This window comes from Erpetoichthys calabaricus, chromosome 18 (assembly GCF_900747795.2).
Source record: "Erpetoichthys calabaricus chromosome 18, fErpCal1.3, whole genome shotgun sequence".
NCBI lineage: Eukaryota > Metazoa > Chordata > Cladistia > Polypteriformes > Polypteridae > Erpetoichthys > Erpetoichthys calabaricus.
The window spans coordinates 13,576,565-13,599,915 of NC_041411.2; the positions used below are offsets into that span (position 1 = coordinate 13,576,565).

General features: G+C 39.6%; 1 protein-coding gene across 2 annotated transcripts in view; it reads right to left on the reverse strand.

Moving 5' to 3' along the window:
* The window catches only part of bcl7a (BAF chromatin remodeling complex subunit BCL7A), a 34,373-nt gene extending 12,591 nt beyond the window's left edge, over positions 1-21,782 (reverse strand). Inside the window, exon 1 of one of the 2 annotated variants that reach the window (XM_028824950.2) lies at positions 21,514-21,782. In XM_028824950.2, the coding sequence (XP_028680783.1) occupies positions 21,514-21,605 (92 nt within the window). In that variant the 5' untranslated portion in view covers positions 21,606-21,782. The remainder of the gene's footprint in view (positions 1-21,513) is intronic. The other variant, XM_028824951.2, reaches the window with a different exon arrangement.
* Between the last annotated feature and the right edge of the window lie 1,569 nt (positions 21,783-23,351).

Below are 23,351 nucleotides of genomic sequence, written 5' to 3' on the forward strand. Positions count from 1 at the left end.
GTTGCATTAATTTTTCACCAAGATCTTGCATTGATGATGGTAGAGTCTGACTGCTGCGCAAAGCCTTCTCCAGCACATCCCAAAGATTCTCAATGGGGTTAAGGTCTGGACTCTGTGGTGGCCAATCCATGTGTGAAAATGATGTCTCATGCTCCCTGAACCACTCTTTCACAATTTGAGCCCGATGAATCCTGGCATTGTCATCTTGGAATATGCCCGTGCCATCAGGGAACACAGCTGTCCAGTCCCAATCCCTTGAGTTCCCTTCGCATTGTGCATGTGGAAATGCTCTTACTTTCACTATTAAACATAGACCTGAGTTCTACTTTTGTTTTTCTTCGATTTGATTTCACCAAACGTTTAAGTGATTGCCGATCACGATCATTTAGGATTTTTTTCCGTCCAAATTTCTTCCTTGAAGACGATGGGTCCCTACTATCATTCCAGTTTTTAATAATGCGTTGGACAGTTCTTAACCCAATTTTAGTAGTTTCTGCAATCTCCTTAGATGTTTTCTCTGCTTGATGCATGCCAATGATTTGACCCTTCTCAAACAGACTAACATCTTTTCCACGACCACGAGATGTGTCTTTCGACATGGTTGTTTAAGAAATGAGAAGCAACTCATTGCACCAGTTCGGGTTAAATAACCTGTTGCCAGCTGAAAGATATTCGCCCATGCAGTGATTATCCAATAGGAGGCTTGTACCTATTTGCTTAGTTAAATCCAGGTGGCGACTTTTTTTTTTTGGCCAAACATACACATATACACATATAATATATATATATATATATTACACATATTATATATATATATATATAATGAATGGAAGCGAAGGTTTGTGATACAGTTTGCATATTTGTAGTTGGAGATCCATAAAGGGAGAGAATGAATCACGTATCATGAAGTAGTTTAATTCTCTCCCTTTGTGGATCTCCAAGTACACACACACACAAAGGTGTGTCAATAATTATCTATACTTCTGTGATAATTCTGTTTGGGTTGGCTGTATGGCTTTCTCTGTGCACATGTGGAAACATGGTGTGTCTGTGGTGACAGTGGTACAGATTCAAGTTTGATCAGTCAGTTTCTTTTACTTTCTAGGTGTACACATGCCCACTCCACTCTCCATTTGAGCATTTTTTATGGTCTGAAGGTGTACTAGGGGCTAAAATACACAGAAGGCTTTCTGCACAATACGGAGATACTGTTGTACCACGACAGAGTATACACCAATGGAAAGAAAAGTTTAAACATATTCGGCCTAGTGTTAAGTACAAAGAATGAGTGGAACCCGGTCCATGTCTACTTCCAGTGACCACACTGAACAAGTCCATACCATGATTCTGACGAACCATTGAGGATTTCATCCCCCGGTACTCCTTCTGCCCATAAAAAGTGGATCACTGTTCAATACTCTTCTTTGGTGCAAATGGAGAGTGGAGTGGCCATGTTTACTCTTAGAAAACAACATTAGAAACTGACTGATCAAGATCAAACCTTTACCACTGCGTCCACATGTGTACAAGGAAAGTGTACAGCAAACCCAAACAAACTTACCACAAAATTGGGGATAATTATTAACTTAATTTCATATATATATATATATATATATATATATATATATATATATATATATATATATACTGTATATATACTCTATGTTGTTTTGCATTTAACAGATGGTCGATGGCGTAAACAAAGCAACAGAGATAGTAGCATGTCCGACTGGTCCAAGAGATGATGATATGCCGACGCCCACCTGAGAGAGTCACCAAGGAGCACACAGCCTTTTTTTTCTATGTATTGTGCCTATGTGACCACACGATAATACCCGCACTATTCCGAAGCGACGTCTCGCACAGACATTAGGAAGTTTTTCTTTACTCAAAGAACGATAGACACTTGGAATAAGAGACTAAGCAGTGTGGTAGACAGTAAGACCTCAGGGACTTTCAAAACTCGACTTGATGTTTTTTTGGAAGAAATAAGTGGACAGGACTGGCGAGCTTTGTTGGGCTGAATGGCCTGTTCTCATCCAGATTGTTCTAAAGTTCTAATGTCTCAGATGTGGACCCTGGCATTGGCTTGGTTCATGGAGTCAGTGGTAGTGCGGCATATGGGTCACCTGGGTGAGCGGAGTGAGGTGTGGCCGGGCGGTCTGTGTCAGTGGACACAAAGGGAATATACTGAGGAATATAAGATGAGGAAGAGGCAAGTCACTGATGAGGAACCAAGGTTAGAAGTTCTCAAACAATATGAACAATTGGTGACCTCTCCAGTGCTGTTTTATGTCGTGTGTCCTGTGCTGCCCCAGGCTCCTGCATCCCTAAATTGGATTAAAGAGATGAGATGTGAAAATACAGTAAGCACTTTTTTTTTTTTTTTTTTTTTTTACAGTGAAGGACATCCATCCCAGTGTTGTAGTTTTTAAAAAGCTGAAGTACAAGCAATTTAAGAAGCTCACTGTAGGCCATGTAAGGATTCAGTGTTAAGGGGAAGATCATGTCACCTTGGCACTTCACAGGCCAATAACTTAATAGAAAATTAAGCACCACAGCTGTTTAGGAATTTGTTGGTGATGCACTATTTATAAATAGTGGGTTTTAATGTGCATATTATAGTTCATACATGAAGAGAATGACTTATTTTTATTAAAAAGAAATTGGAAGCTTTTAGTATGTTTATGTTTTACCACAAATTAAACGGAACTAACCAGCTGCCCCCCAATGCATTCAGAAATAACAGTATAAATTAACAGAGCATATTATGCCCAAGAAGAAGCCAAAATATTTAGCAGCGCAAAAGCCTTCCATTCTTTTCCAAGCTTACTCTTCTATTTGAATGTAGAATGGAGCAGGTGTGCAGAGTAAAATTGGCAAAAATCACTCCAAAGCATCCTTACTGCTATTCTCACTCCACCATAGGCCTTTCCCAGGTGGGCATGCCTGGTTTTGCTAACCACATTCCTCTCAAATACCCCAGCATTCAGGCGCTCTCAATAAACTTCTTAGATAAAAAGTGAGGGCATATCTGTGCTATCTCATTACAGGCACAATATAATACTCATTCAGGTGCACTTTACCAAGAAGATTTCATTTTGAGCAAACCACCACTCATCTAAATCTATTATTCCCTATAATTCTTCCTGATCACCACTCCACAGGTCTGAGGGATTCAATTTTCTCAAACTGGCAAACGTGTCAATGGTCTCCTTATAGCGTAGTATACAGAACCAGCAGCAGAATGCTACCATGCACCCGGCCATTAGCTTTGTCGGTATGATAAAATACCAGATGAACATCTGAGATAAAAATCTTCCCACCCCAAAGGGTACTGCATATTATAATCTTAAAAACTGCAGTATTGCTCCACCTACATACAGTTGAAGTCAGACGTTTATATACACTTAGGGCAAATTCTTTAAAATTTACTTTATAACCCCTTCACAGAATCCGTACTAACCCCTACTTTCTCTTCTGTTCTTTTTCCAGTTTTCTGCGTCACCACCACCTAATCAAAGCAGCATGATGTCCCTCCATTGATGGATTAAAGGCCAGAAGTCCACATGACCATCATCATCATCAAGTTCTTCCATGAGAACCATAAATACCATGAGGACTGATTGAGGTCATTTATATTTGGTAGAATGCCTAGAGGGGGCTGGGTGGTCTCATGGCCTCTGAACCCCTGCAGATTTAGTTTTTTTTTTCTCTCTGGCCATCTGGAGTTTTTTTTGTTTTGTTTTTTGTTTTTTGTCTCCTCCCTGGCCGTCGGACCTTACTTTTATTCTATGTTAATTAGAGTTCCCTAATTTTTATTTTTCTTATTTATTTTGTCTTGTTTCGCTTTCTTCATCATGGAAAGCACTTTGAGCTACATTATTTGTATGAAAGTGTGCTCTAGAAATAAATGTTCACAGATTTTATATTAACAAACTATAAATTTGGCATTTTGTTTAAAACAGTATTTCACTTTTTTATTGACAATATCACAATTGCAATGGGTCAAAAGTTTACATACACTTTGTTAACTGTGCCTTTAAACAGCTTAGAAAATTCTAGAAAATAATGTCAAGCCTTTAGGCAATTAGACTGGAGTCAACATGTGGATGTATGTCAAGGCTGACCATCAAACTTACTGCCTCTTAGCTTGACATAACAGGAAAATCAAATGAAATCAGCCAAGACCTCAGGAGAAAATTTGTGGATCTGGTTGATCCCTGGGAACCATTTCCAAGCACCAGATGGTTCCATGTTCATCTGTACAAACAATAATATGCAAGTACAAACACCATGGTACCACACAGCCATCATACCACTCAGTAAGGAGATACATTCAGTCTCCTAGAAAAGAATGGACTTTGGTATGAAAATTGCAAGTCAATCCCAGAACAACAGCAAAGAACCATGTTAAGATGATGGAGGACACAGGTAGACAAGTATCGATATTCACAGTAAAACGAGTCCAATATTGACATAACCTGAAAGGCTGCTGTGCAAGGAAGAAGCCACTACTCCAAAGCCACCATAAAAAAAACCTAGAATGCAGTTTGCAATGGCACATGGGGACAAAGATCTCACCTTCTGGAGAAATGTCCGCTGTTCGGATGAATCCATGATTGAACTTTTTGGTCATAATGCCCATTGTTATGTTTGGAGGAAAAAGGGTGAGGCTTGAAAGCCAAAGAGTACCATCCCAACCATTATGGTTGGGGGTGGGAGTATCATGTTGTGGGGGTACTTTGCTGCAGGAGATACTGGTGCGCTTCAGAAAATAGAGGATATCATCAGGAAGGAAAATGATTTCGATATACTGCAACAGCATCTCAAGAGCTCAGCAAGGAAGTTGAAGCTCAGTCACAAATGGGTCTTCCAAAAAGAATGTGCCCCCAAGCACACATCCAAAGTTGTGGCAAAATGGTTTAAGGACAACAAGGTCAATGTATTAGAGTGGCCATCACAAAGCCCTGACCTCAATCCAATTGAAAATTTGTGGGCAGAACTGAAAAAGCATATGCAAGCAAGGAGGCCTACAAATCTGTCTCAGTCACACCAGTTGTTGTCTTGAGAAATGGGCCACAATTCTAGCAACTTACTGTAAGAGGCTTATGGAAGGCTTAAGTTAAACAATTTAAAGTCAATGCTACTGAATATGAACAAAGTGTATATAAACTTGTGACCCACTGGAATTGTTAAATAGTCAATGAAAAGTGAAATAATCTGTCTGTGAATGTTGTTGAAACAAAATACTTTTGCCCAGCACAAAGTAGATTTCTTAAAGGATATGCCAAATTTAAGTTTGTTAGTGTGAAGTCTGTGGAGGGTTTCTAAAGTGAGTTTTAAAGAATTCACTCGAAATGTATGGAGACGTCCGACTTCAACTGTATACGTTGGTTTCATACTTACATAGTTTTTGTCAAACTGGGCCTTTGCAAGATCCATGAGACAAGCTCAAAATCAACCACTTATAAGTATCAGGTAATAACTTTGGGGCTTGTGGTTTTTGTCCAAGCAACTTTTCAATATAGGCAGATAGACAAATAGATGGCCATCTCTAACAGTAATAAACAGCACTGCGTACCCCACTGCCATACCATACAATTCACATTAAATGCTGTGCCACCATTTCTGCCACATTACTAACACAGATTTGGTCTGTACTGTTGGTGTTTGGAGACTTTTGTTATTATTTATAAGTTTCAGGTAACTACAGCTTCATTCACACTATTACATTTTTATTTATAGATGCACACAATTATCTCTATTTTTGCCTTTCGTCCACACTGCCCTGCCATTTTTAACCACTGAAAACGGAGACTTTTGAAAATGCTCTTCAAGATGGCCAAAAACGTACAGTGTTCAAAATGCAGACTCTAAACTCACACTGACTGGTTTATCTCTCTATTATAAAAAAAATCCTGGGAGGTAGACTAGGGAGACGAGACGTGATCTTCTTGGAAGACAATTTGATGTCCCGCGAGAGACACTTTAATGTCACGCGAGACAAGGGAGTGAGACCACATTTAAAACAAGTTCACGGACATCTAATCAAGCAGTTGTTGGAATGCTTCTGGCAGACAGACATCATGAGCTCCCAGCTCTTAAAACAACGACAAGCAACAAGCAGAACACGCAGCTCACCACCAGCAACAAGTGACAAAAGGACAGGTGCTGTACAGGCTTTTAAATGATCGACGTGCAGCACGACAAAAAGAACACGCAGCTCAGCAGCAGCAGAAAGACAGCAGATGATCCGACGGCATCTTAGTGTGCGTTCAAGTGCCCCCCCTTCACAATACGAGCAGCGTTATATGTTCTGTGAGAAAGATTTAACCACGCCTGGGGCCACAAATAAAGGACAAGTGTTGTTTTTACAAAAGTTTTAAAGTAAAAGTGAAAATAATGCATATGTAACAATTCCCATGAAAATAACAATCTCTTTAAATTGTATATGCGGTAAACCAAACCCGGGGATGGGCGAGCGAAGCGAGCAGGGGGTAGAGCCCCCTAGTGCTTATTATAGGGCCAATCACTGATTGGATCCTGCTCTTTACAACATCTCATTCCTCAACTTGTCACCCTTCATGGTAGAAGAAAACCATATTCTAACATTGCGGACATAGATGAGTTGCTTGGCGTGGATTTGTGTACAGCTTAAATGCTGCATACGTGTGCAAAATGCAAATAATTTACTGTTGGCCACAGTTTTGCAATAGATCCTGTGGCCAGTGGTGTTACCATCTCTTCACTAATAGATGTGTGGCCACTGTATGTGAACAGATGCACTAATGTATATTTTGGGATTGGGGGCGGGGATGCATTTGTAAATTAAATAAAAACGCTAATGTGAATGTGTGAATGGAGATCATTTTCATTTCAGAATGGCTTTTTTAAATAAAAATAAAGTTCCAAATTTGATTTAAGACAGAGAGGGAGGTTTTTAAAGTAATCTACAGAAGTTGTGACACCTGTGCACATTGTTCGCTTCAGCTTGCAAGGCTTTATTTAGTTTAATTGACCATCTGTAGGTTGAAACCTATTAGTTGTTCCCTGAAGAAGATCCTTTTGTAATTTTCTGAAATTTCCTTTTTTTTTTCAGTTTTTGCTAACCTAAATTTTAAATTTAAACCTTTTTAGAACTTTAGGTCATTCATTGCATTTCAACTGAGTAAATGTGAAGAAAAAATGAGGTGTTCTAAAACATTTGATTAGCAGTAAAGATTTCAATGTACAGCTTACCATGCTTATATAAGTATTATTAGTACAACAAAACTTTTGTTTGTTGACCATTTTATAATATGACAGCAAAACATTTCTCAAACATCAGGATCTTGACTATAGTTATACACTGTAATGACATTCTTCCGTATAATAACATAATATAATAATATCAGAACTACCAATCACATATCAGTGGATGTGTTTACAGTAAGTGTAATTGTTTAATCTGTGAGCTATAAAGTCAACAGCTCCGTTTCTTCTGTGGATTCTGGAGTCAATTCAGATGCTAGAGCTCAAGCTGTAGAAGTGGTGTACAGTAGTAGTCATAGTATTGTCATGTGTACAGTGAACAGGACAGAGAAATACTTACTTGTATGTTTGACCAAACTCCAACACATCACGACTCTTCAGTGCCATAACAAACAGGAATGCACTGGGTATCATATTCATATTATAGTTAAGTAATAATTGTATGTGTACATCCTGGGTATTTCACTAAATGATATTATTCAGTTGACTTAAAAAAGGAATATTAATGTATGGTGGGGAAAAAAGTATTAAACACATAACATTCTGTCCCTAATAATAATTTGAGAACTAGAGAATATTAAACAAAGCAGCTCACACCATTCAGGTGCGCCTAGAATTCTGAACTTTACAGTAGCTGAACATGTACACTACTACACCTTTACTAAATTATAGAATGACTAGTTTCTCTTTCATAAAGCAACCATATATTAGTGTGACTACTTGCAAGTTTAAAAAAAAAAAATCACTCTTCATGCCCCAGAGTAAAGCAATAATCCCCATACACCAAACTTTTTCTGTCACATTTTCCACAGTGTGCCTGTTAATTAAACACAGCCAAACCCAAAGGTTCCATCTTTTCAGCAGCGGCGTCAGACAGGAGACACTTCACTGTTTTTGTTCCATGAACCGAGCGATTCATACACGGCACCTGAGCTTTAATTATGCTGCCGACGTCTCAAGTCTAGAGAGCAGCTATTTGTCATTGTGAAGAAAACAAACAGAGCTTCAAATGGCCACTTCAAGGTCTTCATTTTGAAACCTGCAAACGGATTGCTCATTTAAAGAATTCCAAGTACACGGGACCAGACAGCTCGCTCTTTTGTGGGTTGCGGGATGCAATAAAAGTTAATCAAGTTAAGAACCAAACATAGATTGAACAAGGTGAACCACGTAGAGCAGAGCATTGTAAAAATGCAAACCACAGTGTATCAAAGACACAGTCTGTCCCAGTGGAAAGTCATAGATTTAAGCTGATGTCCAAACCATTTGATGGCCTATATTAAGTAGCTACCCTTAAAATTGTAATGTGTTTTCAAACACTATGGCATTCGGTGAGAACCTGAGAAAGTCAATTCAAGATAGTGATATATGGGCAATCAAGTAAAGTGCTGTATAGTTAGTCTGATACCAGTAGAAGGTGCCAAGTAAGAAGGCATCAGTATTTACACTGCCTTACAGGAATATTTCAATGATATACGAGTATTGCATATATTTAGTTGCCCTTTAAATGATGACGTTAATCTGCATCCAGCCCTGCAAGCAAGTCCATTAACTTAAAGGAAAACCTGGGTGTTGTTGGCAGGACTGGCACTCCACCCACCATAAAAAAACCTCACTCTGTTCCAGTTTGGTGCTGAGGTGTCACCTACAACACTTGGGTGCCAATCCAGGTGGTTCATCATGTGGTGGGTGCGGCAACGTGCTATCAGCGCATGTTCCCAACCCATCTCTCTCTCTTAAGTGATGGTAGTGAAAAGTCAAGCAAAATGAGACCTTTTACTGGCTAACTAAAAAGATTACAATATGCAAGCTGTCGAGGCAACTCAGGCCCCTTCTTCAGGCAAGATGTAATGTCTTAAGTGATAGAAAATACAGAGCTTATTTAAGAGCTAAATAGCCAGAAAAAACGCAAAGCAAAACTGGAGAGAAGTCAACAGTACTGATCATCAAAAGACCAATGCTGTTGTACTCTCAGAACCTTGAACTTCAAAAAGTATCAAGGAAAAAAAAAACGCTCTTCAAATAAGCCTAGACCCTGAAACTCAAAATAGGCTTTAGGCCAAAAATCCAAAAACTCCTAGCCCAAAGAAGCAAAACAATCATCTTTTTAATTAAAAATGCATTCAATCAAAAATTGCTTCAAAGTTAAAATAAACAAGCAAAATGTTGTGTCAGGGAAAATGGCAAATTTTTTAAAGGGCAAACCGAGACAGAAACGCAAAAGAAAAAAAGGATCAGAGCCAAGAGATTGGTAAGTGTTGAAAAATAAGAAAGCCAAAGAGCAAGACAAAAATCAAGGTTAGAAATACAAAATGAAAGTCAGTAACACAAGAGATCAATTCAGAAAGCAATAAACACTTGGAATGGGTTTATGAAAGCTTTTTCTTATCCAAAGCTTAGATAAAGACATGGCTTACTGGGCAGCTATTTAAACCCACTGTTGCAACTGTCAGGTGCCACATCCCTTGCCCCCAAGCAGCAGGGAATGCACATGAGACAGCTGCCAGAAATACATAAAATTCAAAAATATAACACAAAAACATAGTAAGTGTAAAACACACAGGAACACAGAGCCAGCACTTTCCATTCCCTAAAGCAATAGGCCAAAACAAAAACGCATCACACCATGTTTGAAATCAAAGGTGAGAAACAAGGGCAAGAAATCCGAAACAAAAAAATCTAAGGAGAACTTACAATATTTACAAGAAAGTATCCAAATATTGGAGCCAAACAATATATGAAGGACCTAATGTCTCAGACCTTACTTATGGCAGGCTAAACCTTTAAAACAGGACTTTGGGCAGCTACACTACTGCAGCTTTGGGGGGCCCTGTCCCCCTTGGGCTCAACAAAAACAACTAATAAAAACATACATTAATGTGACATTATTAACAAATAGAAAATAATTTAAAGACTGAAAATGACTTAACAACAAAAAATTCCATAAAACAGCAGTAAAAACATTTATATAGCAAACTGTCACTAAATAAAAAAAATAAAATATTCATATAAACAAACTAAAATAAAGAAAACAGAGACTAGGGACAGAGCTCTGCTAAGACCACAGCAAACAGGGTAAGTAAAAGGGACTATACAGTACATTAATAATAATACATCTCTCTCTCTCTCTCTCTATATATATATATATATATATATATATATATATATATATATATATCTCTAAATCTCATGAAAAGCGGACAGACATACAGACAGACGTTGGATTTTATATATCTATATCTCTATATATATATGAGAGAGAGAGATATAGATATATAAAATCCAACGTCTGTCTGTATGTCTGTCCGCTTTTCATGAGAGAACTACTTAACAGATTTAGATCGGGTTTTTTTCTAGAATTTGCTTGAACATTCTGGCTGATTTTGCAACTTCTCTCATCGTGCGAAGTATCAGAGTTCAATTGCGGTTTCCGATTTATTTGCTCGAATCCTAGAGAGAGACGCAGCGGGTGTATCTTACAATCTTACATCCGCTTAGCTAGCAAACGAGAGAACAACTTAACGGATTTAGATCTGTTTTTTGTCTAGAATTTGCTTGAACGTTGTGGTTGATTTTGTAACTTGTCTCATCGCGCTAAGAATTATAGTTTTACTTGCTGGAGCGACATATTAACGCTAATCCAACACAGAGGCTGCGGGCCGAGCGGAGGGGGAAGCATCACGTCAGGAGTAGGGAGCCAGGCAGGGCCCTCCTCGCTGTCCTGTTTCACTTCTATGCGGGCGAAGCCGTGGGGGGCGGCTAGTTATTTATATAGCACCTTTTCTATGTTCAAGTGGAGTACTGCAGTGGTGGAGGGAACACTGGTGCATGCATGTTTCCGCCGCTCCTCCCTGTTAACAACAGATTTTGTTAAATAAACTAAATGATTCGATTTGTTTCCCCCTGTCTAAACTACAAAATACAATTGCTTTTGTTTCTTACTAAATCCAATACATGGATAAAGTCCTTGGTGACGTTTGATCATAAGACTAGCAACGGACATCATTGACATAAACAACATACCTGCAGCAAAGCAAAATGAACAGAAGAAAGCAGCATCAACAATAAAAACAAATAACAATATGGCACCATACTGACTTCACCATGAATGATAAAATATTTTGAGGGGTGCATAAACAGTTCCTAAATACACAAAAGGTTCAGAAATGGCAAACAGGGACCCCAAAACTCAAACTCTAACAATATTTTATGTGAAGAGAGACAGCTTCAAGATAAACCCCCCCAGTTTCACTGCCCAGATAATCATGTCCTATTGCCAAAGTGACTACTTAACAATTAAATGGAACCGACAAATGCTGTACCATAGAAACCCCAAAAGAATTACAGCTGGTAACAAAGTTATTCGTTTTCTTGCGAAGTGCACATCCTATCTGTTTAGAGTTTAACAAATGTACTTTTAGACATGATATTCTTGTTTTATTTGTCAACAAAGTCACATTTATGCAGAACTGGAGTCATGACTTTTTCCTCATAACAAACTAGGTTAGGTGTCCATCCACTTTCATATCTGCCTGATTCAACTGTATGGTCACAAGGGGATTTCCTAAATGTTAGCAGTGGATATATACACCGGATCAGCTGGTATGCCAGAAGAAACTCTTTCTCTCGTACGGATTTCATAAAATCCTTTTTAGTGGTGTGCTAAAAATTAATAAAAACTTGCAAACAAATTTAAACACAAAATGCACATGCAAAAGCAAACAGTAAAAGTGATTTTGTATCAATGTATTCATGTCTTAAAGGTAATGTCTTTTTATATGGACTTGTGTGAGCAAGTAAGCCGACCCCTTTGATAGTATTACACAGAGACCTGTGTAGTCGATGCAAACAGGAAGGTGGGACATGAGATGAGTGTCTTGTAGTGCCGCATTTGTTTGACAACAAGAGTGAGTGACCAAGTAAGAAAATATTTATAAGCTTGAGAGGAGTTTGAGAGGAGAACACCTGTTACCAAGTCTGTCTGAGTTTGAGCAGAGTATTAACAAGCATTTTGAGGAGTAAGAGTTGCACAAGTGTGCATAATTAGTCAGTTGCACAGTTAATTAAAATAAGCTTCAGTCAGAAAAGTACATACAACTACATGATACTGGTTATCACCTTTGGAATTTTGAATTATACCATGATATGGATTTTGGCATTACCACCCACTCCTATGTCGCCACTCTTTATAACACACTCATGTTTTAATTGTGGTATTGTATGATCCCTGCGACCCTAATCCGGATAAATTAGTTCGGAAGATGGATGAATGGTATTGTATAATCACTCTATTATAAAAAAAAATCCTGCAGAGAAACAGTTTGGGCGTTGAGACATGATCTTAACATTAAGATCATGTAAGACACACTCCGTGGCCAGTCTCTTTAGTCTCGCGGGGACCTTAAACATAAGACTTTGTGCCAAAAGATTGACCCAGGACCATCTTGCGATGACGTAGAACATGAGATTCTTGCAAGACACGCCCTACTTACAACCAAATAACAGCACAGGCAGCAACACACTCAGTCGTGTTTTGGCTTTGAGGACACACAGATCCAGGGCTCTCAGCGCATATAAAGCATATAAGGACAATGTATTATAGATGAAACGTAGACGACTAAGTGAAGAAGAAAGCAGCGCGGAGAAAAGAGACTCAAAAGTGTTGGAGAGACAAAAAAGAAAAAGAATAATCTAGGTGCAAATTCAGAAAATAAAGAAAGTAATTATCAGCCTGGAACAAGTGGAATTGAAAAAAAAAGCACGTCTAATCCGGATGTTGGCGCTATACACATGCAGAGCAGATTATGAAAACAATGGAAAATCGAAAGGCTCACAAAAAAAAACAAAAAACATTGGCACGATACACATGTGGAGAAAGTTAAAGAATATGAAAGCAGGAAAATTAGAAAGTATAAAAAAAAAGAAAGTAAAGATTGCAGTAGTGCAAACAAACAAATTATTACTTGAAAAAGGGAAAATAATCACCACGGACCAGGTGTCATTGAAAAAAAAAAAAGCAGGATAAAGCGAGGTCAGAAATAAAAGACAAAGTAAAGAGGTTAAAAACACAAGGGGGCCAAACACATGCAGAGCAGGTTAGAGATAATGAAAACTGGAATTCAAAAGACTAAAAAAAAAATGTAGGCGCGAAACACATGCTGAGCAAGATACAGAATATGAAAACAGAAAAAAACGACAGTGTCAAAAAAAGAAAGTAAACATCGCATTAGCACAAAAAAAGAGAAATTATTACTCGGAGAAATAACGAAAAGGCGAATAGAGATCAAATATATGGAAGTTTAAGTCAAAGAGAATTTCAAAAACGGAGTTTACCTCACATGCATTTATTGGTTACTTTACAAAAAAAATTATCATCTGCTGATGATGTCGATCGCTTTGTCTGTGCTGAAATTCCAAACAGAGAAACCTGTCCTGAATTATGGTACAAAGTCATTAAACACACGTCTCACTGACCTCATTTAAAAGATTCAGCATATTGTTTTTACAGAAGTTCAGAAATAAAAGTGAAACTAATGAAACAGCAACAATTCAAAGAAAAAAAAATCTTAAAAGTGTGTTTCTGGAAAAACAAAAACGGGGGTTGGCAAGCGAAGAGAGCAGGGGGCGAAGCCCCCTAGTAAGTTAACAAAAGCAAGAGATAAAAAAAAAAACTACTATACATTTGGAAATTACCATTTTATAGTTTTGTAGGATTCCCTCTCGTTTGGTATTCAGTGTTGATAGCAACTGTCTGCTTTTACCTCATATACATAAAATCTTTTGGGAGAGAAATTCTACTGACAATTTCCATTGGATGTTGGTTAGAAATGCGATAATTTCAATGTACTCTGTACACATGATAGTACTCTTACTACTACTGCTACTACATTTGTAAGAAGAGGAGTCAACACTGTATAGGGCACCAGTCCATCATAATATCTGTAATAATTTTAATACAAGTGAAGCTTAAAGACTTTAATACGCTTTGCCCAGTGAAAACCATTCTCGTGAAAAGACGGGCTATCAATGGATCGTAACCTTCTAACTACCACCCTAATGTCATTCCATCCCATTTGTATCAGACGCTTGCAACAGAAGCGGAGTGTGCAAAAAGGTAAAAAAAAAAAGATTTACAAGGTAAGGACGGTGACAGGGTCCCAAAACGTAAAACGTTTTTACAAAATCGGCTATTGGCTTTTAGGATAAGTTTGATATTTTTCAAGTTAAAATTCTTCTTTCACAATCATGCACTATACAATAATTACAAAGAAAATTGTGTTCATAAGAGAAATGTCTCTCTATAAATCTAAAAAAATTTTTTACAAGTTCTTACATTTTAAAATGGAGTCTACGGGGCATTGGTTTAATCGTGAAAAAACAAAAAAAACACTTAAAACATACTGAATATGTCTATTTTCAAGCAAAGAACTTTTTTGAGTATTGATATGCATTTCAAGATTCCATAAAACAGACGTATTCAAGTTGGTTTGGGGGGCGGATTTTCTGTGACATTCCAGCTGTGCTCTTCACCTTATCACCTGGGTCCCTCTGTGGTAACCTTTTACATCCTCAGAGCGTAGTATCGTTAAGGTCACTACATGAATGCTATGGTGGATTTGAGCACTTAGGGTAAAGTTTTTTAACCCAGAGATAGTGCGAGTATATAGATGTAGAAAGGCAAAGTCACGCTAAATAACTCAAAACACGTGTGGTTTGTGCTACTTTTCTTCATTTAAATGAAAACCCCACCCACAACAGAATCTGTGATAATACATATTGCCTCCAATCGACTCTTGTTTATATAAACAATGTAACTTAAAAATGTGAAAGGGATGTTTTCTGAAATCTAAATATTTACTGTTTTAAAGTTGACATACTTGAAGTTTAAGGACTTTAGTTTCCACGGTGCCCTGTAGACCCCATTTTAAACCACAACAGCAGGTACTGTATTCGTTTCAAATTTATAATGTAACTTTAAAACACAACATGGCAACTTTATATATACCATGATTATGAAAAAATAACACTGACTTGAAAAAATACCAAAATTATCCTTTAAAGTCAAATAGTTTCAGCCTGTACAGTTTGAAGATTGTAGTACTAGTAGTCGAGTAAGCATATTGTCATGATTTTCTACTTATCTGTCCAATTTTGCCATCTGAACAACCCCCTACTACCTCCAGATCAATGACACTATCTTAAAGACTTGCCAACACTGCCAACCGTCCATAAAGTTCTGGTGTCACCAAGTCCATTTGCAGAGAGGACTGAGTTAAGATGCTCATCCACATTCTACCCTGTCAAAGCCGACGTACAGTAAGCATCATACTGCAGATCTGGAAATAATTTGTTCTAATCTACCATAAGATATCAAAGCATAAACTAAGTAATGAAAATGGGCATCAGAAAACATTGCGGAATTTTATTCTGAGTACTTTATTAACCAAAATTCAACCTCACGCTTGCATTACAAAGTCATTTCATTTCTCCTTCCAGTGCTTAAGCAGACAGCAGGTGCCAGTTCATAAGCTACAGCAGTGGCATCACAGTGTAGGCCTCCCTCTCTGTAACGTGTCTACAGAACAAACATATTTAAGAAATGATGCTCCGTACATAAAGTGAGCTTTTAAACACATCACGAAATGTAAACGAACAGTGTAGAACTGTGCATTGAGATGGCGGCAGGCATTCTGGGCCCTCTTCTACTTAAATAAATACCCAAGTGACGCAACTGACTCCAAATATTTCAGATTTCCACTTGAATTTCTATCTTTATATATGCACTTGTTCAAACCCCACTTTGCTGTTACCCCGTCCGCTGTGGGTCACATTAACTAGCCAATATGACGTGCAAGTCTGCCCAATCTAAAATATAGGCATGCACTTTGGACCACACCTAATGAACAGAACAGCTGTTTGTGGTTACAGGACCCAGTCGTGTCACAACGGGGGTGGCTTCAGTGATGACTGGGCCCGAAGCCACAAACTGCTACATCTACTTGAGTCGTGATAACGGGACTTAGTTTGCATGAACACCCACAATGCAAAACCAGACAGCTAACAAAAACCTCCTGAAATGATGCCTTTGTAATGAGACAGCAGCTCACGATAAGCTGAGGCCAACACAGAGACATTTACATTTATTTCATTTGCTAACCCTTTTCTCCAAAGCAAACGAGGAATCAAAAGTGCACAAAGACACTGGAGCCCTGACAGTGAAGTGACTCACTCAGCGACACACATGAGTCAGTTGGGGGGATTAGACCAGCAAGCTTGTACTTTACAAACAAACCCACACTGTAGCCCTTTAGGATACGACGCCGTCTTGGAAATCTTTGATATGTAGTGCCTTTCACAGAGAGCCGCTGTTCCAAAGGTGGAACCCTGGCAGACAAAATCCCTCTGTCAACCTCACAGCAAGAGCACTCTCCATTTAGCACTTTTCAACAGTCTCAGTGCAATCAGATTCTTGCTTGACATCAAATGACAAGTTGGCGTCGGGGACTGAGCCAGCATGTCATAGCCACTAGACTAGGAGTGGGCTGCGTCGGTCCTGGAGGGCCGCAGTGGCTGCAGGTTTTTGTTCCAACCCAGTTCCTTAATTACAAGTCAATTATTGCTGATGAAGAAGCTCTTGTTGATCACGTGACATTTGATGCTTCATTTTAGTGGTCTCACCTGGTAAGGTTCCCCACCCTTAACTGCTTATTTAAGTCTTAAATAGCTGTACTCACTGTTATTAGCAATACGATACAAACGACAAAAGAGCCAGCAGTTCTCCAACTATTGTGTGGATTCATCATGCTCTATTTGGTTAATAAAACACTTGAGAGAAAAGTGTGACAGACTGAAAATTATTCATTTTAGGCCTCAAATCATTTGGATAATATCCTTGGAAAGGAAAAAAATCTACGATAGAAGAACCTAACAAGCCATAAAATTACATAGGGTCCGAGACTGGAAAGGATTGGTTACTAATTAAGCAACTGGGTTGGAATGAAAACCTGCAGCCCTCCGTTGACTGATGCTGCCCACCCCTGCACTAAACAGTGACCCTGCTCATACAGCGCCTTACCCTTCTCCGCTACAGCACTAACCCGAGACCTAGATGTGGGGACTTCAACTTAAATTGAAGTCCTTGTCCAAAGACACTCAACCATACCACCTGCTACATAAATGTCCTTCAAACTTCACTTTTATTTTACAATAAGAAACCAACCAGTCCACATTTTGTAATTTGCAAGTGCATGATGAAATAATTCTGATAAGCCATAGGTGGGCTTTATTACATTGTGGAGATTAAAGCTGACTTAATAATGGCCAGTAATGAAAGAAGCCAAGAGAAAGGGCAAAGTAAAAGGTGTGACCAAACACCAGCCTGGGCAATCTATGTCTCCGTTAAATTTATGGTGGACCAGCATGCTCTCAACATAAACCCACTGTCTAATCCATATAAACCCATTCAGGGATGGAGGACACAAGTTTCTCCCCAGAGAAGTATGTATCGAGTTAACTGGCAACTTTAAATGATGGAGAGCATGTGTGTGTGTGTGTGTGTGTGTCGATGTGTGAGCTCAGCAAACGACTGGCACTCCCGTTTAGGATTGGTTCCTGCCTTGCATCCAGTTTTAATGGGATAGATTCCTGCCACTTGTAGAATTTGATGAGAATTTTATGTTGTTGGAGGACCCTTTCTTTTATTGCTACTCCTGTTTAAAATAAACTGTTAGGGCAAACCACGGATTCTGACCAAACTGGCCTATATTATTTTTGAGTCCAGGCAGCACAACAGCACAGTGTGGCATTTTCTAAGACAACATGATGTTTGGTTGGACATGCAGGTAAGAATTTCATTATACTCTGTTTATATGCCCCTACTGCTGCTTCACAGATCCAGTGCTATGGATCTGAGTTGTAAAATACCACGGCTGGTCATTGCCCATGTGCAAGTTTACATGTGCACCCTGTGTCCATTTCCTACCGCATCCCTAAAGACATACGAGTTAAGTTGACTGGTGACTCTAAAATGACCGTGTGTGTGTGTGTGAGTGGGTCCGATGACCGACTGCTGCCCTGTCCGGAGCTCCTTCTTCATTTCCACCCAGCGCTGCTAGGATAGGCTCTGGTATCCCTTGAAGCTATAACTGAACTAGATTTGACAAAATTAAATTTATCTTTGAAGCCACACAACCGTATTTACAAAGTCCAGACCACATCTCTGCTCTGAGCCACCACTGATGTGAATAAACAAGAGAGAAGTTTCGAGGTAAGGCAGTTCTACTCATTAATCATGATGTCGGACAGTAGGAACATGCTGCATGTTGATCAGCCCATATGCAAGTAAGAGTTTCACTCTACTCTGTACACGTGACAATAATGACACTATAAACCTGTAAACCCTTATCCATTAGAAATCCCCCGTTTTACAATTGGAGGGGATTGCACATCCATTTATTTGCTTAAAACTGTTTTTTCTTAATCAAAAATTGATCAGTAAAAGAAAGGCACTGCTTTATAAAAACTCAATGCTGGCAAAGACAAATCCATATACAGTCGACCCTTGATATACGACCGGCCTGACATGAGAACAACTTGACTTACGACCAAAATTTTTGTTTTGATTTACAACCAACATCTTGCGTTATGACCTGAATGCGGTCACGTGTATCCGCTTGTGCGACTGTAAACAAACAGCCGAGAGCGTTCGTAAGCGTCAGTCGGAGCCCAGATACATGTGTTTGTGGACGTAATTTCGGTCAGTGCAGTGATTTATATAATTTTTTTCGATAATTGCTAAGGAAGGAAGAGAAGGTAACGAAGGTAAAGTAAGCGATCACAATCGAAACGAAATGTGCAGAAATATGAGAGTGGTGTTTGTGTGACCAATCTCGCTAATATGTACAGCATGTCGAAATCCACCATCTCGACAATTTTACAAACAATAACCACCTTCCATTTCATTCTCCTCCTCATCCCGTCCTGCAGCCCAAAGATGTCAAATTAAATGGTGAGTACTGTATGAAATTGTTTCTGGTAGGCTAGGCACTTTTTATAACTTTTTGGTTAGTACATTAGAAAAATTATTGGTGTTTTGGTAAATTATGCACATTATACAACCCTTTTTTATTATGAAAAGGTTAAGTAAGTGTTGCTGTGGGAGGTTCGGAACGCATTATGGGTATTTCCATTATTTCTTATGGGAAAAATAGTCTTGACTTACAACCAACTTGAGTTACAACCAGCCCTCGCAAACGAATTGAGTTCGTAAGTCAAGGGTCCACTGTAGTTGGACGTCCATTTGCCTATCCATTTTATAAATCCCGAACGGTTCAAGTTCAGACCTGGACTAGCTCAAGTCGAAGTGGCAGTAAAAAAATAATTCATATTTGAAAAAACTGATATACAGCAAAATCAGTCCGGTTAAAAGAACTCTTAAAAGTGTTACAGTCACCCTTAAAATTGTATGTATGGAGGTATTCTTTTCAAAACACACTTTTAGGTGTTAATTCAACACTAGCAGTTTAACTGTGCTGATTCTTGACAATCAAGTGTGTAAACTTGCAATAACTGCCATGTTCCACCTTGATTATCAATCCATTCACCTTCTGACCAGCTTAATCCAATATGAGGTGGCTTGAACCTAAGCCTGCCTTGGTAGTGCTAAGACTTGCACCAGCATTGGATGGGAGATCATGCATCACCAAAGCTCACATTTATTCACCCATTCTTGTCCTGTGTCTTCTAAGTTCAGGCTAGATAATTACTGAATTACCATAAAGAAAATGAACAAAAACAAAATATTCATGAAATGTGTAATTTGCAATTAGTGATTATCCCATAATATCAACTATGCAATGATAAAGAAAACCCGGTTCAGTTGACAAACTTCCATTTAAAAAGAGGTTTTCAGTTAAATGTACTGTTAATTGCACGTGTGTAGTTAACTGTACAAACATAACTGGCTGTTAAGACGGCACGCATGTAAACTTGCAGCAACTGCTGCCTTTCCCAACTGAGGCGCACGCTGTATTATCAATTCATCTTCTGAGAATATGGGATTGCTTGAACCAGAGCCTGCCCTGGTAGCACTAAGCCAAAATGCAACACTGTATGAAAGATCTGACAATTAACAAGGCACACTCATCTACTCATTTCTCAATTCTTGTAAATTCAGGACTGGATCACTGCGGCTTAGCTAAAACCAACAGCTTACTGTTAAAGTGAATTACCAAATCGATAAAAATAATTAAAAAAGAAAAGAAATAAAATATTAAATGTACTTTGTAATTAGCGATTACCCATAAAGTGCCTAGACGGTGATAAAGCAAAGCCGATTCGGCTGACAGACTTCACGTTTATAAAGAAATACTCCGTGAACGTGCCCGTCTCTTTACGAGCGCGCACTCTTCGATCAATGTAAAGTACCGCTCTTCACGGGAAGCATCTGCCGAAGCCGGGTGTCCCCGAGTCGGACTCGTTTTGATTTTGGGGAGGGGTGGGGTCAGACCACTCGTGACCGAAGTAAAGTGTGGCGAGTGCACAATTAGTTGTGAATGGGGCACCGGGTGGCGCTACGCGGGCCCTCGGCTGGCCCGTCCCGGTTCCGGAGGTTCACTCTATCATTCGCCGGACTCCCGAGTGCTGGAAAGCCACAAGCCGGCGCGTTTCCCCCGGGCGGCTCGGACCGCACGCTATGTCGCCGGCTGTGAAGAGAGAGTGAGAGAAAGAGAGAGAGAGAGCGATTGAAAGCGCTAAATTTAAAAGCCCGCGACTGTAAAATAATAATTCTGACTCGAGAGCGCCGTCGGCTCCGTGTGAGTGACAAGGCGGAGGGGACCGCGACGGCGCGCACGGGGGGCTCCTAAAACTCCGCAAAATCCACGAGAGTCACCCCTCTCCCCGTCTCTCCCTCTCTCTCCAGCCGGCATTACACCAGACAGAGAGGAGAGGGAAAAAAAAAGCAAAGCCTTCATGTGACTGCAACGAAATGGCTTCTGGGTTCAGCCCACATTAATTCTTAATGGGAAAAAAAATCCCCTTTTTAGCAAAAGAAATGTTGCGAGCGGTGCGAGTGCGCTCCTGCACACCTGTGCCAGCGGCGCGAGGCTCTCGAATTTAGCACGAGATGACCCTGGCATTCGATTCTTTCTTTCTTCCTTTTCTCGCTCTCGCTCTCTCCTCCCCCACAAGATGTGCTTTCTCTTCTTAGATAATGAACCCGTGGCTTTTTTTCCCTCTGCCTATGTAATTCTTCCTTACCATTTTCGTACTTTTTCAATTGCGGCCATCACCCGCTTGATGTCATCTTTCGCTCTGCTCCTGGTCTCCGCGCGGACCGACCTGCCCGACATTGCTGCTCTTGGTATAATATTTTTTTTAAAGCTCGCCGGCAGTTCAGACACAATGCAAACACTCAATATCCAGCTTTGCGAGACGCCACAGCGCCTGCGCCGACTGGAGAGCGAGCAAGCGGAGCTCACAGCGGCACGGCACGGCACAGCACGGCACGGATCGGCCAGACCAGGACGGGAGAGGGCAACGGAACCGGGCAGTGGAGGGCAACTGCCGTTGTTTTTATTTACACCCCAAATGTCGCCCTTCTCGTTTCGCCGCGGAATAAGCGAGACGTTTTGGAACGGCGACAGTCATTTTTTTTAATTGTTCCTATTAATACCACTAGCAGAAAATCCCAGTGATCATTAATTGGAATAATTTAATTTATTATGAATTGGTGTGGCTTAACGGTTTGGGTGTTGGACTGTAAACTGTGGGGCTGTGGGTTCAAATACCACCAAACCACTTTTATCTCTCTCAGGAAAAAAAAAAAAGTTTTTATATATAAAACTTTGTGCCAAGGCTGTAACTGAAAGGCACTGTATCTAAACGTCAGCTTTCTGGTCGGGCATAATGTAATTGCAGGGGGGCCCGGGAGGTTAAGCTGAGAGTATGGGCGTCAGGTTAGACAACAGATGACCAGCTACTGTTTTGTGGGTCTGATCAGACCCACATTACCGAGACGCTCCCCTCTCTTTATTTTTAAATATTCTGTTGATAAGAATTATTTCTGAACGAGTTGAAATCACTTCAGTTTTCTTTTGTTCAGCATCTCCTGACTGACTACAAGCAAATCTCCAACATCCGATGTACCATTCAACTCGTCCTGAAGTCTAGTTATTTATTTTTAACCCTCTAGACCCCAAAAAAACCCCAATTTGTAAGCCACTTTGGGACAATATGTTGTGCAGGAAAGTATGATAAAGAGTAAACCAATAGGCGTCTTCAGCAAAAAATGATCAGACGGACTTGAAGTTATGCGGGCCACATCAACTAACCCCAGGGGTTCACCCCCTAGTGAAAGAGAAGGGGTCAAAATTAATCCTTTAAACAAAATTTTGAAAAAGTGGGGATTGGTAATATAGATATGCGGAGTGCCATTTTAGGCAATTTCAAGGGTGTTGATCATAAATGTGATGATGTTTTTGATACACAATTCTTTAACACTACCGGAAGGTTAACAATGTCAAATGTAAAGCACATGGGTTATCATTTTAGACTATTTCGAGGTCAGTGATTACGAAAAATGATGCGATTTTTGATCTTTTAAAGAGATCTAGCACACTATGGACTTCCAAAAGAAGGTGAAAAATGACAAAATTCTGTTACAATGAAGAACATTTAGAGTTTAAACATTTAAGTTGAAGCACAGAATTTAATATGTTGAATTGTTGACATAACTTCGTTATTAAAGGATAAGTTTGGAATATACATATATATAATATAAATAAAATGGTATATATGCATTTGACATTTGAAATTTTGTTCTAAATTTAAGCATTTCCTATAAATTAACAAAAATGTTACCCTCACTCACACTTTACAGTGGAGGCTAATGGGGCACCCACCACCATCCAACTACCCATCCATTATCCTACCCGCTATATCCTAACTACAGGGTCACGGGGTCTTCTGGAGCCAATCCCAGCCAACACAGGGCGCAAGGCAGGAAACAAACCCCGGGCAGGGTGCCAGTTCACCTCAGGGTGCGCATGCGCACACACACACCCCCACACAATAGGGACAATTTAGGATCGCCATTG